A 19,371-nucleotide genomic window follows, 5' to 3' on the forward strand; every position below is an offset into this window, starting at 1 on the left:
TGGCCAGTTAGTTTAAAAGCTATGGTTTACTGACCAAATGTTTTTATTGGTCAATGGAATTATGTTGTAGCAGACAGAGTAAGTTTTATTTCAGAGTGAGACACGAAGACCCTGCCTTGCAAGAAGGCAGACCTCCAAGATGCAACGTGGCCCTAGAATATCCCATGATGTGGTTCTGTCCACCACGTGACTTCATCACGTATTTCCTGGTACAGTTAGAAGTGCAGAAAAGCTCATACAATCAATTATGCATTCAAGCAGAATCGTAACTAGAGAATCACATACATACAAAAATAATCAGAAGTAAATATACACAGTTTATAGAAAACTTGAGAAGCAGGATAACATCTAACACCTCCTCCAGCAAACAAGAAAATACTCCTTGAGATAGCTAAATTAAGAATAACCGTGTACTAAAGCAAGACTTACCATCTCAGCTTCTTCAGTGAGTTGGAATCATTACAGATGCTTACAGAATAACTTAGATTGGAAGTGAATTCCAGAAGCATTCAGACTTCTGCAACTCCAAATGTCTTTAGTCAAAAAGCCTGATTGCATCAGGTAGCTCAGGGCAGTGTCCTGACTGATCACTGTGCCATTCACATGAAGGTTCTTCACTCTATGAAGGACTAACTTGCATTAAAAGCAACAGTATGTGACCATCTCATAACGCTATAGGGCTTCCCATTTTTCCAAGGGAAGACTGCTACTATGCATCCAGGATCGCTGGACATCCAGCTACTGGCTACAGCAGCCATTCCAATTCAATTGTGAGAATGCTCATTTAGAACAGTTCGGATCCAGTGCTTAGAGAGTCCAATATTCTATCTACTACCTGGTCATACTACTGTATGGCTGCACAGTCAGTCTGAAATACCTTTGCTGCGCTAATTAAGTGCACATCCAGCACGTGCTTGTAAGAGTATTTCTTTTCAGGAGAGCCGCTCAAGAAAATACAGTAACCCTAATACTGCAGAGCAGTGCTGCCTTTAAACACAGCATGTATTAAAGTGGATTATCACATAAAGGAGAACTACCTGGAATTGGTGTTCTGTGAGGCTGCCATTCTGCATAGGTTTATGAATTTAAACGTAAAGAACAGATCATTCAAACTGTGCTCAGACTGAGGGCTAGGTAACCGAACATCTAAGAATACATTTTAAAAGTGGTATGCAAATGGTCTAACAATTCCTGCAATAAACAGCAATATTTCTAGCCCTGTCACAAATGGGAAGCATTACGTATGGCAAAAATAGATGTGTTCACTAAAAACAATTTGTCTGAAGGACAAAAAGCCCTTCGAACAAGGGCTGAACAACAGGACAGGCATTTAGGCCAGCTCTTCACAGTCACATATGTATAACCAGAACTTTATAAATAATGTAAATTGAAAAACTTCATATATATATACTTCTATTTTTACAAGACGATGGAGTTTATTAGCCATCTGTTACCTCCAGGGCCCATGATTTTAAGAAGATACCTTGAAATTAACGAATAAAGGCATTCTGATTTCCTTACTATTTAACTAAACATAATGAATTTTCTACTTCACTTAGTCTGTGTTATGAGATAATTAATATAAATGCTGCAGATACCGTATCAGGGAACTGCAGCTGCTTAGTCCTACTGTCTCAAATTAATGTTCCATACAGACATTCTGCTCATGATTAATGTTTTGTAAAATTTAAAATGATTTCAATTAAATTACGTTTTCAAAAAATAAAACTTACATTTCTGTTTCCTCACAGCTTTAAAGACTCCACAGATTGAAATATAATGACCACTTCACAGTGCAGGAAAAACAGTAGTAACATACAGAATTTACATATTAAGGTACTATTTTCCACTTAAAACATACAAGCTTTCTAAAGCATCACAAATAAGGCAACAGTACTTTCATAATCTGTCACAAGTATCATAGCTCTGTTGCATTATCAATTTACTTTCTGAAGACAGTTGTTACATGTGGCCTCCTTTGCTAACTGCCACTAACCTAAAGTGTTGGTTATCATCATGCTCCGGTATTTCGAACAAGTAATTTCTGAGGACGAAGACGATGTTATTAATCTGCAGTTTATGTAGCTATACAACAAAAAAGCATCAGACAGCCAGGAGATGCTCCAGTATAACATGCTATATTCTAAGACCTTTTCATTCCCAAATCCAGTATTTTTCATCATTTAAGGCATAACAAGTTTCAAAGGATAGAATATCAATCATCTTAGTAGTGAAAGCTTTCTAGTCAACACTACTCTAACGGTAATGTGGTTTTTAAAATTTAGTTTCAAGTCTCTCTCAAAGCATTACACACCACTGGGAAGAAGTCAGGACATTTTCTTCCTTTCAAGGGCAAGACTGACAGGGTCTTATAATGACATTTTTGTATTTGACATAAAGTCATTCCAATCAATAGACAAGGGTAAGAAATGACTGGACGACGACACTATATAGAGAAAACACAAATTCCTACACTGAAAAATCAGAATTTGTCTGAAATCAGATGCATTCTGTGCTTTAAGAGGCTTCAAATGTCTACCACATTGGGTAGAAGGAGTGGATGGAAAATTGACAGTGTACTTTGATGGAACTGTCCACTGGTTTGCTCTATTCTTCTTGCAAGTAAAGACAGCACAAGTGAACATGAGGCTAAACAATCAACTTTATCAACAATAGAAACCTTAACTAAATTCTGTTCTATCATAAAGGAATTTTATATCACATTGCACCTCACTAATGTCAGACAGATTAAGGCTACCATTGCAGCAATTTTGTTGTTTGAGGCCTTCAAAGGCAGATAAAACAAGCTCCTGCCCTACTATTAAAGGAATCCCTTATGCTGACAATATAACAGTAGGGCCAACTTCCATCATGTGCACCACAAGATGCAAAAATTACTACACTATACCACTTCACTGAGAACAGAACTGTAGTTAAATAAACGTAATCTGCAGCTTTGACTTAAACAAACTTAGTACTCAAAAGTTGAAGGAGAAATGAAAAAAGCAATGATTTTTTAAAATATATTAGTGTACAAATATTCAGAAGGCTCACACATGCAGACACGAAAAACGTTAGCAGAGTGTAATTCCACAGTGGAACCAAATAAAGGACTATAAAACTATTGCTTTTCACCCAGCGTACAGAAAGCAGACCGTGGAGACAGCTATTCCCAGAGGCACACTTGAAAGTGGAATAGATAGTTCATGCAAACAGGGAGTCTGGCAATGAACCCACAGCAAACCAAGGAGAAGAGCAGAGGAGAAAGCCAATGAGCTGCAATATCTGACAGTGCATATACATCCTTCTGTGACCTCCAGTGCTCCTTCACCTCAAGTCTGTGTCCCAGAAATGGAGACCACTCACGTTCAGTGTAAGAAATGCTTACAGAACAAGCTAACAGCGAGGCACTCATAAAAGATATTCCCTATGGGTGCTCTCTGATTTTAAGGGACAAATTTAACATCATTCTTCAGGGGAGGTACTGATCTGAACTGGCTATCAAAATCAACTGCTTCATTATCTACCAGTTATGAAATAAATACATAGAAGCTTTCCCTTAGCAAAGCAAACAATTTTCTACAGAACAGAAAATGAGACTTCCAGAGGCTGGAAACCTTTTTTCCAAAAGCAGAAGTTTTAAGAAGGAGTTAACAAAAAAGAAAAAAAACCACCACTAAATGTTTCCTTCTTTCATTAATATATATATATACGTATTTTTTCCCCATTTGTTCTGCCTAGTAGGCTAAGAAACTATAGGTTTTGTCTGAGCACACTGGATTCTAACAACATTGCTGTTTTCCCATCACAGATCAGAGCCCATGCATGTACTTACAGTCAAGTTGAACCTAGCAACAGCACATGCTCTTAGGAAACTTTATATCCTGCCCTTACATATCCTGTCTGTAAGCAACAAAACAGGATGTTTATATAGCCTTTCCAGTCAAGCTGAATGAAGACTAGAAGGGAAGAAATAAGAAGACATTTGCCATTTGACCTGCAGCGTCGAATAAATCTCAACTCTTTTAAAGGGTGCTTCTTTAGCATTTATAGAGAGTAAAAATTTGTCACCTGAGACACTAAAAAGAGAAATTGACTTGTGTGTTGGCAGCAAAAGATCCCATGTAAATTTAACAAAATGCAAGCACACAATGAAGTTGATACACAAGGCCATTAAAGAGCTCATTGTTTGCAATGGCAAGGAGAGTACTTCAAAGCTCCAAATGCACATACTTCTTTAACCTCTGCTTGCAGGGAGAAAAAGTTTTGTAGAAGCAGAAGAGAAATTCTGACTGCAGTAAAACAGCAGCTTTCCATCATTATGGATGCCAATTTTATGCCTGTAAGCACGAGTGGCTTCAGATCAGTTTCAGATCAAACTCTATCAAGTCTAACATCTCCAAGAGCAAATTATCACAACTGCTCTGGAAAGAGAGCAGAGCAATATTTTTGTGGATCAGGCAGGGGGATGAAAGCTTACAATGGCTCATAGACATATTGGGTTCACCTAACTTAAGTTAGTAGTGAAGAATCTGACTATTTATGACTATGAGCATGTTTCATGTTTTAAGCAAATACAGTCTTTATTTTCATGAAAGGGTAAGTGAAAAAAAAAAAGTATTTGTGCAATAAAGATCCTCCTGAAATCTATTCATTATTTACTCACTATTTCGTAAGGGTAAACTTGCCGTGTACAGGTTGCAAATCCCATTAAGAAAGTGTTTCGCTACCCAGGGATAAAACATCAGTATTTATAAGACACTGCTGTTTACCTGAACCCATCATTTTCCTCTTGTGAACTGGATATGGCCTATAAATATTGGAACCAACTTCTTTACAACTGACTAATTATGAAAGAATGTGACAGTGGCAACAGTATGTCACAAAGGTTCATCTAGCTAAGTACAACATAGTGAGCATGTAACAACATTTGTCTTATCTCTAACCACTTGTGCTTAAGGCCTTTCTTAAGCCAGATATGAATTTCTATAGCTAGCAAAAGTAATCTGGTTTCTTAGTCGAGGTGAAAACCTAGCTGAAGAGCACAACATTCATTCTGTTGGCTCACCCCTGGCAGCAGTAATGGAAGGCAGACATATTCAGAACATTACCACTATTTCTGTGCTATAGAACCACTTACAGGCAAAACCACTTATAGGCACTTTAAGGTTTTTGCCACCCCTGACCTGTTAAAACATCAAAGAGAGCTGAAAGTGTCATCTACTGATAACCACATATGAACACGTGAAAAATGAGAAGGGAAGACTGAAGTCTGCTGCAGGACAAAACAAAGCATGGCCAACAGTTGCCATTAACACTGGAACAGCTGCCCACAGAGGCTGTGGATGCCCCATCCATCCCTGGAGGTGTTCAAGGCCAGGTTGGATGGGGCCCTGGGCAGCCTGGGCTGGTATTAAATGGGGAGGTTGGTGGCCCTGCATGTGGCAGGGGGACTGGAGATTCATCATCCCTGAGGTCCCTTCCAACCCTGGCCATTCTGTGACTACCAGGACCTAGTGTAACATCCTGTGTAAGAAAGCACAATAGAACTTCAACCTTTAATTTTTGAAGCTAGCCAGTAACTTCACTTACTACTGATTTCTTTAAATTATATGTATGATGTTCTGAATCATAACAGTTCCAAGTTGAAATGGGAATTTACAATAAGAATAAAGAACTGGAAACATTTCATTTGCAATTGTAAATAGTATAGTAATAGAAAAATAAAACATACATTAAACTTCACATAGTACAATAATAGGGTTTCCTTTTAAAGACTGATTAAAAATATTTTTAAATCACAGAAAATAATTTTGCTTTTCTTATCTCCCAAATGCTACAACTACAGGGTGGACTTTCCTAGCAACAGCATGTATTTTTGAGACAGGATTCTGATAAACAAACTGTGATTAAAATGGAGATACTGTTACTTTCCTCCAGTTGGTAAACAAGTATTGTTTCTTCGTCATCTTAAAAACAAGTTTTAAAAGCCCATTTATGAATATACTTTGCTTTATTCCACTACAGATCTAAAATCCTTCCATTATTCAGAGACAGTTACAAATCCGGTCCCTTTAAATGGATGTAACTGGGATTTTTGTATGAGAAATCCTCTAAGGAAGAGCTGCCCATGAATCATCTGATCTGGAAGGGACCTTAAAGACCATCTAGTCCAACTCCCAGCAAAGAACAGGGATACCTACAGCTAAAAATTAACTCCATTAATTCTCATAAGCCTACACGTACTCCTCTGAAATTCACTCCTGGTAGGCTAGAAAGCCTGGAAAGACTTAAATGCCATAAATATCAAGCTTTCTAGGAAAGGTACAGATGCACACGACCATTTAAAAGATTACAAGCAATTTTTCTGTGATAAATACATTTAGAGCTGTGACATTTTTATGATTACATTTTATGTTACATGCTAAGTCACACGCTTCTCGATTCATGACCACAAAAAGTAAGGCCAATGTACATTCTCACTCGTGTTCTAGTCAAAGGAAGAATATACCATCCTTACAATTGCCAGATACAAAAATATTACATGGCCTTATGCCATAGTTTGGAAACTTTACTCTGATGCCCTTTCCCACTGCTTTCTTTGTTTTAAAATAAAAGAGTGAAATGTATATTTGATTTTGTTTTTCTGAGCTACCACAATATCCTATTCACTTGCCAAACAACCTGCCTTTTGTCCTCTCACTTCTGAGGTTAACTCATCTGAAAGAGGTTAACTAAATAACAGTATGTTAATGGACTCTGAAGCATCTTTTAGCATTGTTTTACAGCACACGTCAAAGTACTGCAAGAGAACAACCTCAAATATTAACCTTAAAAGAAAATGCAGAGGAAAAAAGAATCCTTTAAGACACAGTAAACTGGGTTATAAACCTACTTAAAACTTTCATCTACATCTAGACGCAGGTAAGGGGACAGTGTCACTGAAAAGACAAAACAGAAAAAAACCAAACACCCTTCAGTAGTCAGTTTCACCAAAAGCAAGGTTTACATTTCTCTTTTTAAATCACAGGAGTTTACAAAAGACCTCTACTACAAACATGATACAAACACAATAACGTTAACATTTTTGACAGATTACTATCCAGTACGTATAAATACCTGACCTCTTCTGACTTCTTAATTAATGGTAAACACAAGGGTTGGTTTTTTTTCTTTAATGATTACTTCTTACAAACAATATTTCAGCACTGTTAATGGTGTTACAGCTGGAAAGATTACTGTGGTGAAAATAGGAAAAGAAACAAACAGGGCAGGAATGCTCACCTGTATCCAAAGATGCAGGTTCACAGGAAAGACTCCACAGAGGAGGGATCCCCAGAAAGAGAGCCTTCCTAAGGGCAGTCAGCCCTTAAATGGGGTCTACAGCTTCACCTGTGCTCCCAGGGCTGACTCAGCCCTTGTCTCAAGTGATCAATCAGTGGTTCAGGTCGTGACTCAACAGTTCCCATACAAGCACTAATAAATCCCAATACAAACCCGTTTTTCAAAGCCCCTTGAGTTTACGGGGTCCTTATGATTTTAACACTGAGTCCTTCTTATTAGCATTCATCATACTAGTGGCATCGTAACAGTGTCACCATGTTAATGAGCCAGAGCTTACAGTTTGATACAACTGAGCAACTGCTGATGCTGCATACAAGGTGACTATAGCACTTGATCTTGCAGTATCAGCAGGAGCAACAGTTACAACAGATACTGCAGTTAATTACATGGATCTTTGTGCCTTCGGGGCTGAAGTTGGCTTTTTTACTTTTCACAAAGACTTTAATGTTTTATTGATTGGGTTTCTGATATGTGAGGTAGTCTCTGTCTGGGATATAAAATTAAGATAGCAAGAAAGAAAAATAAAACTAATGCTGTAATTCATGAAGCAGGAAAAAAGCATCACAGTTGGGCAATTACAATAATTGAGCCACAAAATACCTAATTATTTTACTAATGTATGTTTTCATAGTGCTGATTCATCAGAGCACACCTTGGTGTTTTTTTTCCTCTTCTAAAAAGAAAATTTGCCTTCATGACAGTGAAACTCATGCAGATATAAAAAAATATATATATCTCAAAGTAGATTTAGACGATGTCAAAATTAGTGCTACTAAAACCATCACTTCAGCAACTTAACAGAAAGCATGCATGATACAACTGAAGTTCTGAAGTAAGCAGGAAATGAAACTACTAAAGACTGAATTCCCCTTCCTGAGAACTATTTGCGAATAGGATGTCACACATTCTGTGAATAGTGGGTTTGCATCTGACTTGAAGACCACCCAGTGAACTCCACTGATCCAACCTTCACTCAGAACACTATCAATACATCACACCATGCCTGAGTTTCCTAATGCTCTCTTGATCACCCAATAAGCTTTGACATGATGACAGCACAAAACAGCTTGGCAGAAGGTTGCACAATTGCTAGCCTAAGTTTTAGCTTCCAAAAATAAGCAGGAGGGATAAATAACCTAGTTTAAAATAATTATCTTATACAGAAAGCATTTCTCTGGCAGTTATTTCTCATTGATGTGCAATGAATCACTTTTAAATGCAACTGCATATTGATGGTATAAAAATAGTATCGGTGAGAAAATGTTACAATCACATCAGTAATTGAGACAAACATAGCTGCACGTTGTTAGTTTATTCATGCGCTGCATGAACAGAAAGATAACGCTGATCCAGATGCTTAGCATATGATCTACATCTCTTTGGTTATTTATTCTCAATAGAATTATTGTGACACACTTCTAAAGCCTTTAATGTATCATAAGACTGTCACGGCCCCTTCATTTACATAATTAAGGCAATTATAGCCATTACAATTAAATGCAACACCATATTAATGGTCTGAGCCATATTTAAGCTTCTAGCTTCATAATCCATAAATGCTGGTTGGCATAGAACAAAAGATAAGGAACATATCCTAAAAAAAGCATGCTCTTATGACTGCCTAACATAGTTTTATAGAGATTGTTGCGCAGCACAGCCTGAACTTCCCTAACAATTTGCATGTTTGGGGGACCTCTAACACCAAGATCACTCATCAAATGTTTAATGACCTATACAAAAATTAAACAGCATTAATTATCTTCTTTCATTATGATGGCTTGCCTATCTCTTCCTTAGAACTGCAGCAGCGCACACAAGCAATATACTTGGTTACAGCAGAATAACACACTGAAATTACAACCTTTGTCTTCCTCAAGGCATTCACCATGAGATTTCCCCTTTTAATTTATATAATGAAAAAAGAGGAAGGAAAGTTTAAAAAAAAAAAATAATCAACCAGACTCTATAGATGACTTTAAAGCAAACTATAGAGATATTTTCCTTTGTGAAAAGTGTATGAACAGAACATAGATTACTTTAAGTAAAGAAGAAACCAACTCTGAACAACTAATTACTCATATTGCACATAATAAGTCTTTACCTCAGAAGCACCAGAGTGTCTAAATGGTCCTGTCTGAACTGTCCACAAAAAGAAAACAAGGCAATAAATCCTAAGCCACAAGTGTACTGTCCACTCCAAGTGTATTAGCTCACTCTCACCTACTTTAAATCTCATTTGAAATAAGACAAACATTTCAACTAAGGCAAAGTTTAGGTCCAAAATTGCTCCCTTGGATGGACAAGGCACAGAGTAACTCCAGCTATACTTATGTCCTCAAACACATGCATCTGTTGCCAAAACCCCATTGATACAGCACACACAAGCTGTTGGCACCTGGGAATTAAAACACCAACATAGTGAACTGAGATGCCGCAAAAACTTTGAGGCACTCAGAAAGGAAAAAAGCATACTATTCCAAAACCTTTAACAGAGCACCAGATCCAAAGTTATATCCTTTTGCTTTTAATAGAAGATGTATCTCAATGTGCAGCAAAAGACAGAGAGCCTTTCCCCAGGATTGCTCTCCACAGCTTCAACACCTGAGGAACTTTCCATTTAAATTGAATTGAGGACCAATACCATCCTGGCCTGCATTAGAAATAGCGTGGCCATCAGAGCAGGGAGGTCATCACCTGCCTGTACTCAGCACTGGTGAGGCTGTGTCTGGATGAGGAGCTATGGGATATGGTTTAGTGCTTGTGGTAGCAATGCTGACGGCAGGATGGTTGGACTAGATGATCCTGTAGGTCCTTTCCAACCTTGTGATTCTATATGTAAATTTAGAACCTGATGTATACGGAGTTGACAAAGCTGTGCAGGTTCTAGTATCAAGGGTTGCCAAAAGCAACCATAATGAGTGGAGGGACTCAAATAACAAAGCAGCTTAAGGAAAAGCAACAGTGAAGATGTTCTGAAGAAGGCTGCTGTTGCAAAGAGGCTACGAACTGTGAGCAAATAATTATTTCAGTGGTAGGTATGTAATACCTCAGCTTTCCCTTTAGTATTAGCTTGCTAAAATACTGACAACAAGCACGCAGCAAGCATTCTTTTCTAAGGATTTCACTTAATCCTGGCAACAATGAAGTATTCTTTTTCAAAGCATTCTCACTTTCTGTAGTGCAATGGGGGTTATTTTCATAAATACAACAATAAACATCTTGGAATCTGGCTTGCTTTTTGGTGTTGGGTTTTTGTTGTTGTTCTTTTATACAAGTTTTACTATTATTGGGACCATTACTGTTTAATATCTTTATCAATGATGCAGATAATGGAAAGTGCATCTTCGGAAAGTTTGCTGACAACACCAAGCTGAGCGGTGCAGTCAACACACCAGAGGGAAGGGATGTCATCTAGAAGGACCTTGACAGCCTTGAGAAGTGTGCACATTTGAACCTCATGAAGATAACAAAATCAGGTGCAAGGCCCTACAACTGGATTGAGGTAACCCACAATGTAAGTATAGAGTGAGTGAGGAATTGATTGCGAGCAGCCTGATGCATGTTTGGAACCCAGAAAGCAAACTGCATCCTTCTCTACATCAGAAGAAACACGGACAGCAGGTCAGAAGAGGTGAATACTCTGGAGTACTATATCTAGTTTTGGGGTCCCCAGCACAAGAAAGATGTGGACATGTTAGAACAGGTCAGTGAAAATGATCAGAGAGATGGAATACTTCTCTATAAAGGCCGAGAGAGCTGGGGGTTTTCAGCTGGAAGAAAGAGAAAGCAGCAGGGAGACTACACTGCGGACTTCCAGTATATAAAGGGGGCCTATAAAGGAGACAGGATAAAGTCTTTTTACCCAGGACTGTATTGACATGACAAGAGGCAACAGTTTTACACTGAAAGAGATTTAGACTGGATATAAGAATTTTTTTTCATGTCACTAGTGCTACCCAGAGAATTTGTGGATGCCTCATCAATAGTGTTCAAAGTGAGACTGGACAGAGCTCTGAGCAACGCTTATATAGTCTAAGAAGTCCCAGTGCAGGTTGTACTTTAGAAGTCTCTTCCAACCCAAACTGACAGTCTTCCCTTAATCCTTCTCTTCTTTCTTCTAACTGTCAGGTTTTAACACGTTACAGGGGAATTACAGGGGAAGGAACTTTGTGAAAGTGCTGTTCTCTGGCACAAGCTAGGTAAGGTGGTCAGGAGACTGTCAGCCTACAGATGAGAAACGCCTTTTCATTCCAAATAAATTCTCTCTCCTTCCACACAACACTGCTACTATTCCCATTAAATTACATTACTACTAATTGGGATAGAAATACCTCTTTTTAAGAACTCTTAATACAGAGTTAGTAAAAGATACTGCTGACAATTTCACAATTGGTTCTACGTCACCCAAGCAAAAACAAATGCTACTGAAAAAGCACCAAAAGATTCATGCAGAATATTCATCTTAGCATTGAAGAAATAAAATCTGCACCAATAATTTTCTGTTACTACACAAATACGGTAATGAATATGAAATAAGTCTTTTACAGATGAAGTAATACAGTATCACAGTGCCAGGAAATTCCATCTATTTTATATCACAAATAAGTAAACCATTTCTAGATACAAATGAATTCCTACTAACATTATTACTCTGTTAAGAAAAAACTAATCGCTTATAAACTACGAAGATACTAACGCAATAAAATCTGGTTAAACAGTAACACCTCCTGTTACAGATCAAGTGAAAATTGTCTGCAATGCAGCTTATATACGTAAGAGTAAGGATATTCTTAACGAATTTGCATGACCCAGTGTATCAGTGTAAAACTCTACAATACCTCCATTTTCTCTTTACTTTCTAATGGCTGTGCTGTGTATACAATATACGCTTACAGCTCACAATTATTATAAATGTATATGATGAAATAAGCAAAACAAAAAATAGTATTTTTGGTCACATAGCTAGTCAAACGTAGGTCTAAGATGAACCGCTTTTAGATTTAAAAGTGAGTACTGCCCGTAAAAAGCAATAAAAGCAAAATGAACATTTACTGCTAAGTCAGTACTTTCTAGAGGACTAAAATGGATGTGCAGTAACACGTTACTTCCGTAGTCTGTTTAAAATCACCAAAGAACTCAGGATCATTGGCACAGTAAGAATACTCACCCGCAAATAATATATTCTCCAGTAAAAAGGAAACTGGGATACAGTGCTAGAACTTATTTACATTTAAATTAGTGGTAAGATTCACACTGGTGACAGTAGTTAAGACAAGAGCAGAAATAATAGCTCAGGACTCCATATATGTGGTTAGACTACAAAGCAACACGTCACTCTCTAACAGTGAATGCCTGCCTAGATGAGACAAATATCTGGTTTTCAGTGCCTCCAATAATAGCTGTTCACTTGTCTTTCTGGATTCATTTAAAATCACTTTGAGAAAAATCAAAGTTTAATGAAAATCAAGTAACTGAAGAAGTATAGAGGTTTTCATTGATTTGATGTCACATTCTAGGGAATTGTAGTAGCAATTACGTAACACAGCATTTTACTGAATTATATAAAAATGCAGTTAAAAAGGGTGGACTAGAAATCTGACCATTGCCTAAAAGAAATTTAATCAACATGTATGTAATGTTTCCACAGTGTATACCCCAAAACTAGTAAGAAAACCTTCCATTTTTTGTGTATATGCTTCCAAGACAGTTAACAACTGAGAGTAGTTTGTCCATTATGAACAGCACACTTCTCTTAGTACTTCTTTTTATAAGGAATTAGATTTAGTTTTTATTTTCTGAAACAGGTAAGGCGGTGTGAAGTATGATGCTGCGACTCGATGCTTTGTGAAATATTTTAGAACATATGAATTTATTTCTCAATAAATGTCAAACACTGCAACGTATCAGCAAAAAAGCATTACAGTGCATTTTAACCCGTCAGCCATTTCTCAGGAAGGTTGTTTTTCTCACACTCGAAGTCTGAAAGTTACATTTTAATCCTGACCACACAGCATGAACTTCTGCACCTTTCTGGAGACAATTTTGCTTATTGTCTTTTATAAATGGCTTCTGGCTACTCCATATCTGAGCACCGATAATAGGAGGCCTAACTGGTCCAATATACAGTGTTCTGGTTAAAGATGTTACTCTATAGATAACCTGGAGTTAATGTTGAAGAAAAAAAAGCCAATTAAAAAAATTATATTTTTAGCTTTCAAGGACAGCAAGTGAAAAGGAGAGGTGAAGGAGTTAACACAAATGTTATTTTTGGCCCTAAATCTCTGAATTTGTGAACACTGGAATGCAAAGAGAACAAAAGCTCTTTTTGGCACCTACATCTTTACTATATGAAGCATGGCTGAGGTCATATATCGAGAAGATGGTGGTATGTAAATAAAATAAGAGGATTTGGGGGGGGGTGCAGTCTTGTTATTTGTTTTTCAAGCATTGGTGCACACAGAACGTTAACAGATTCTACAGTGTCTTTAATCCTACTGCTATTTACCCTCATCTCATCACAGCAATGAACAATTCCGTGGTATTCAGCGTAAAATAGGATGCAGCTGAGAAAGCAGCTACGTTCTAAGATTAAATTCTTTGAAATATGCTAAATGAAAAATATTTTCAGCATGCAGCACTGCCTTTTTTACTTCCTTCCAGCAAAAGTATAGACTTGAAGAGCATGGCATTTATAGCAGCTTCCAACATCAGCTATGTTGTACTCTCTAGATGGCCAGAAACAGAGAAGCCCACTCTTTCACATTTATGTCTACCTCTTTTATTTTAGTGAAAATAACAAGTAATCTCTTACTACAGGATTTATTTGAAAATCCCTCACAAAAAAATTTGAGAGCAAATTCATCTATTTTAGTAAAAAATGGATATTGAATATATCACCCACAGCGTTGTAGCTTCTTCTGTCTAAACTGAAGGACCTTCAACTAATACTGAGCTTCTGGATATATCTGCCTCATCTCTGGACTTTGTCTATTGGGACAGAACCCTACCCTGTTCCCAGAAAGAAGAAACCAGGAAGAACCTATAGCACACATCAGTCAAATTCTTAATATAGACTCTTTGGGAGTCTAAGATCCTGAGCATTCTGTGGCACATTTATCAGTGTTAGTGTAGCCTAACAGAGACATGGAAGATAGGCACTCTGTCTAGGTCTCTGGTTTCCAAGCTTTTTGGATTTAAGGATTATTAAACCTTCCCCAGTATCTGTAGAGCAAATTTCAGTACAGCAATTTCAAGCCAACTGACAACGGACTGCCTTCATCTTTAAAGGCAGTTTGTTCAGAGTTAGAGCTGTCATCCATATGCTTATCTGCTGTCCTTGGCGTTCAAAACATGATTAGTATTTAGCTATTTAGTCCAGGCAAAAAAAGAAGACCAGTAACAAGTATGACTTCCTGCAGGCTTTTAATACTATTTTTGTATTCTTTTTCTTTTTGAATTTATTTAACCAGTAGGCCTCCATATAATCTTCAAAAGAAATAAATGAGAAACAGAAGGAAATATCTAACTATATAAAAAAATTCCTACTGATGAAATGAGTGAGGTTTCATTTAATTCTGTGTAAACACTCCACACCTCAACTTCTAGATCAACACGAAACAATTTTCTTGCATGGACTCCTACATTCCTTCTCTCTTTGCTAGACTAAAGGTCTAGCAAAAAAGCTCTTCGTCTTCCATGATGAGAAAGGAAAGGCCTCAAACTGCACCAGAGCAAAAGTAAGTAGCTTTCTTAAGAAAAAAAAAAAAAAAAAAAAAAAAAAGCCAAGAGGATAAGTCTCCTCAGTATTACAAAAAGCAGAGTGTGTCTGCTTTCTTCCTGTTTTCTAGTCCTGTGTAAATGCTGGGGAAAAAACCCTGAAGAGCTTGCAGAAATGAAGCCCAATAGATTCCAACTCAGTGAAATCCCTATCTGCACATCTGCACAAGCCACTGTGACCTGAATGCCCCAAATCCTGGCACGTATTTCAGTAGGATTAAGGTGAAAGTGGGACATGTGGCAATGGATCTACCGGGAAAAGAATGAGCCCTGCAAATGGTTCCTCGCTACTCTCGATTAACGCCTCTGTCACTAGAGATGGCGTCTTATCCTTTCACTCCTTCATTCTGGTTTACCTTTCTTTCTTGACTCCCTAACATACCCCACTATTCCACATCTCACACCCACATGTCTGTGTGTGACCCTTCCAACAACACTTCACACTTTCCCCACTCTTATGGCCGTAGACTAAGAGTCTTTTATTATTTTTTTTTTAAGCTTGTATCATACTCAGATTCCTTTCTCTAAAGTATAACCACAACAAAATAAAGATGAGCATGATGATATTTTCCTGCCCTTTTCTATTGCTTGTTTTGTCATCAACTTGTACTTCTAAGCCAAGATGAAGTCTAAGCCAAGAAGACTTCATCTTCTGCCATTTTGTGTTTGGATTCAAGCTAACAATCCCTGCACACAGGGCAGGTTCGCTGTAGCTGAATGCATCACTGGGTTGAGCAAGCTTTCAGAAAAGCTTGAACAGGGCACCCTCACTTGCCTCATACATAGAGCAGAGAGAGAGACTAGATAACCTTGAGAGTTTTCTTCCAACTAAGAGTTTTGTGTGATTTTATGAATAGATTCGCATACACACTGAAAAGTAAACATTTTTTTTCCCCCGAATACTGATTTTGTTTTGCTTCCCAAAGGAGCATGGCATTTCATACTGAAAATACTTCGGGTAAGTTCGTAGAGGTACTTGCTTTCTAGATACACGAAAAGGGAGGAAAAAAAAATAAAGAAAATACTCAGAACCTTTGAATAGAAATAAATGATAAATGAAAAAATGTTTCGGATAGGAAATATGTTCTAGGAAGTCTTCATTTAAGTTATTGCTGAAAGTGGAGTGCTAATCTTCCTCTGTCTGGCTTTGTCAAATTTCTAAGCAATTCACAGATGCACATGCAGCTAACACTTAATGGAATTCAGTTTAAAGAAAATATTGGATTCTTTTTCAGCACTTAATACAAAATTTGTATTCAAGTCATAATAGTGGCTGAAATGTCAGCAATGATAGTCAACTCACTTCAGTATTTCTCACGTCCCCTGGCCTTTGGCCTTGTAAGGAAATTATATTCAAATTTCAATGTTCTGGTAAAATGTAGCATGTGGAAAAGCCCTGATTTTGCTTGCCCTGACAATCTGTCAGGACAGGATTAGTGCTAATTCCTGTACTCATATAGGCTCTTTCTGCCTTCTCTTTTACATAACTAAGCGTAAGTAATCTTGTTCCCTTGGCAGCACAGATCTTCAAGAAGAGTTCATTCCTACCAGTACTAATTACAAACAATTCTAATTAAAAATAAAACAGGTTGCTTTCAACGTTTACGTAGAGCAGTACAAAAAATAGTTCACTTGAGAAAACACAGACTAAAATAAATTTAAAAAGAAAACAAAACTATCAGGTGAAACAATTTAAAACAGAGACAATGCTAATTTATTTTATTTTTTAATGGAGGCAGTGATGTATTCAAAAACTAACATAGAAAATGGCAGGCCTATTACTCAGAGAGATGCTTCTCAACCGACTGTCTGAATTTCACTTCCTACCCACTGTTAGGCTAATATCCTTACATCTGTGCTGGAAAGCCAGAAATCGCTGCTAGTGCAAGCTTCACTTATGCTATACTCTATGGGATGGCATTAACCACGTATGACTGTCTCTTCCATTATGGTTTTCATTTGTGCTGGCAATGTGAGCAAATAACAGATGTGCTTTTTTTTTTTTTTTTTTTTTTTACCATTGCCACATGAAATTTTATAATAGATGCTTTACAAAATCATTTACAAAATGTAATATTTAATTACATAATCAGTAGTATTACAGAATACCATGAGTGTCCTAAAGGGATGTTTCAGAGCAGTTTTTTGACTGGCTTGATGACTGCACACAGCCCAGTGTTCACAGTGCTCACACCCTCATTCCCTGTTCAAAGAATGTCCTTTTTTTATTTTAAACTAGGAGAAAAAAAAAAAAAAAGAAGAAAAAAAATCGATTTTTGGCAGCAGCCAGAGCTTGTAAAAGAAGTGATAACAATGAATTTCTCAATAAATTTACAATGCTGCATCAAGTTTAATAAAAAAAACTTAAAAAAAAAACCAACAATATTAACACAAGTCATTAATATAGTTCTGGATTCTTTTGTATTCAAAAGACTGCCATAGGAAAAAAAAAAGCAACACATCTTCAAACACTAATTCTGGTATTCATCCATTTAGGATACAGAATACTTGTGCTTCACAAATCTAGCGTGACCAAACATAAAGAGCAAAAAATAAATACACCTAGCGAAGTTCAGTGCTGACCTCCAGTTTTGCTCTTGGCAAATCCAGGTCCATGGCTGCCTAACACACCATGCTACGATGGCTCTCCTTGCAGGATCACCAACTTTTGTTTTGTTTAACAACATTCCAAAGTCACCTGGGAGTCACTGAAATACAAATATGCTTAGCCACAAATTTTTTTCGTCAGCTGCATCAGTGGCTAAGCAGCAGCAGAGCAAAGCAACCAAACGTTTCCGTACTCACACACGAACCAAAGAAGTTGATAAATTTCAATACACTTTTCAAAGAGCTCATTTTTACATGACAGTCTTTACCAGAAGTTCCACAGTTTAAGTGCAACTGCTTTTCCCCATGAGCTCTAATGAAGACTTTTTAAGTTTCTTCCCCTCCCTCCCCAATCACACCACATTTTCTTGCAAATTCAGTTGAAAACATTAAGGAGCAGAGAACAATTTTGTCTTTGTCTTAAGTACTGCCACAGGTATCATGAGGAATATTAACAAGCAACAAAAGAACAATAACTCACACTAAAATAAACGCATTTGAAAATTACAGTGGCGCACTGAAGTAGGCGCAATTTCAAAAGAAAAGATCCTTGAATAAAATAAGACTTTTTATTAAAAAATGCACAATGTTTGTATTCATCTATAAACAAAACCTGATTTCCTTCTAGACATGAGTCATTACAATTGGTCATCACTCACCTCTCCTATCGCTTCTGCCTGCGTTTGTGGATTTGTCAGAAGGGCAAGGGCAACGTCCTTCACATTTCACTGAGATCTGTTTTCCTGAGACACAAGCTTGATATTCTAATTTGCACTGCAAGAGGAGAGAAGGACTGGCATTAATACGAGCATCTTTTACTGTAAAAAGTACAGCTCCTTAGATATTTTGAAGTGATTTTTTGTAAAGCACTTAAATTTCCGTAGACACAAGTGCAAGGAAAAATGTTTGCAGTATATCATAAAGAGTCTGAGTAGATAAACGTACAGGTTTTGCTCCTTAAGCTGCCTACAATATCGAATTCAATCCAGGCACTAATGCATTACTGGTTTTAGAGTGATTTGAGTACCTGTACCAAACAGAATTAGGCTGCATTGGTTTTATTTATATTACATGAGCAAATAAACAAGGCATCAACATTCACTATCAATAGAAAGGAATTAAGAGAGATCTATTATGGGTTTACAACTTATTTTGCACTTCTAAAACAGCATTATTATGGTAAAAAAAAAAAATAACAAGCAAAACAGAAAACTGTGGCTGATTTTCTAGTGGCAGTTTTTCTAATATAGAAACTGATTCACCTGTACAGTTCTGATCTGTGGATTTAGAGTTCTGATTCACAAACCTTGCAAAAATTAACTAAATCTAACGAGGAAATGGAATTGTCTGAAATAAATAAAACTAATATAGTAAAGATCACATACATAGAAAATAATATTTTGTCAGTCTACTCAAAAAACTGCACTTCTATTTCAAAACAAGTTCTTGACATACAGATCTGTCTGTAAGATTACCAGCATACTATCAAGAAAAATGAAAACAAACAAAAAAAATGTAGTATTTGAAAATGCTCATAGATAAGGAAAGGAAAAGAGCAAAGTGCTTATGTAGAACACTTCATCCTTGAACAAAGGATTGAAGATGCCTCATTAGTCAGATAGAAGACAAATAACAAAAAATTGG

General features: G+C 37.1%; 1 protein-coding gene across 4 annotated transcripts in view; it reads right to left on the reverse strand.

The window, feature by feature from the left end:
• The window catches only part of SPOCK3 (SPARC (osteonectin), cwcv and kazal like domains proteoglycan 3), a 162,413-nt gene that overhangs the window by 21,488 nt on the left and 121,554 nt on the right, over positions 1-19,371 (reverse strand). For all 4 annotated transcript variants that reach the window (XM_048941101.1, XM_048941099.1, XM_048941100.1 and 1 more), the window contains one exon: positions 18,387-18,501. In XM_048941101.1, the coding sequence (XP_048797058.1) occupies positions 18,387-18,501 (115 nt within the window). The remainder of the gene's footprint in view (positions 1-18,386; positions 18,502-19,371) is intronic.

This window comes from Lagopus muta, chromosome 4 (assembly GCF_023343835.1).
Source record: "Lagopus muta isolate bLagMut1 chromosome 4, bLagMut1 primary, whole genome shotgun sequence".
Lineage (NCBI taxonomy): Eukaryota > Metazoa > Chordata > Aves > Galliformes > Phasianidae > Lagopus > Lagopus muta.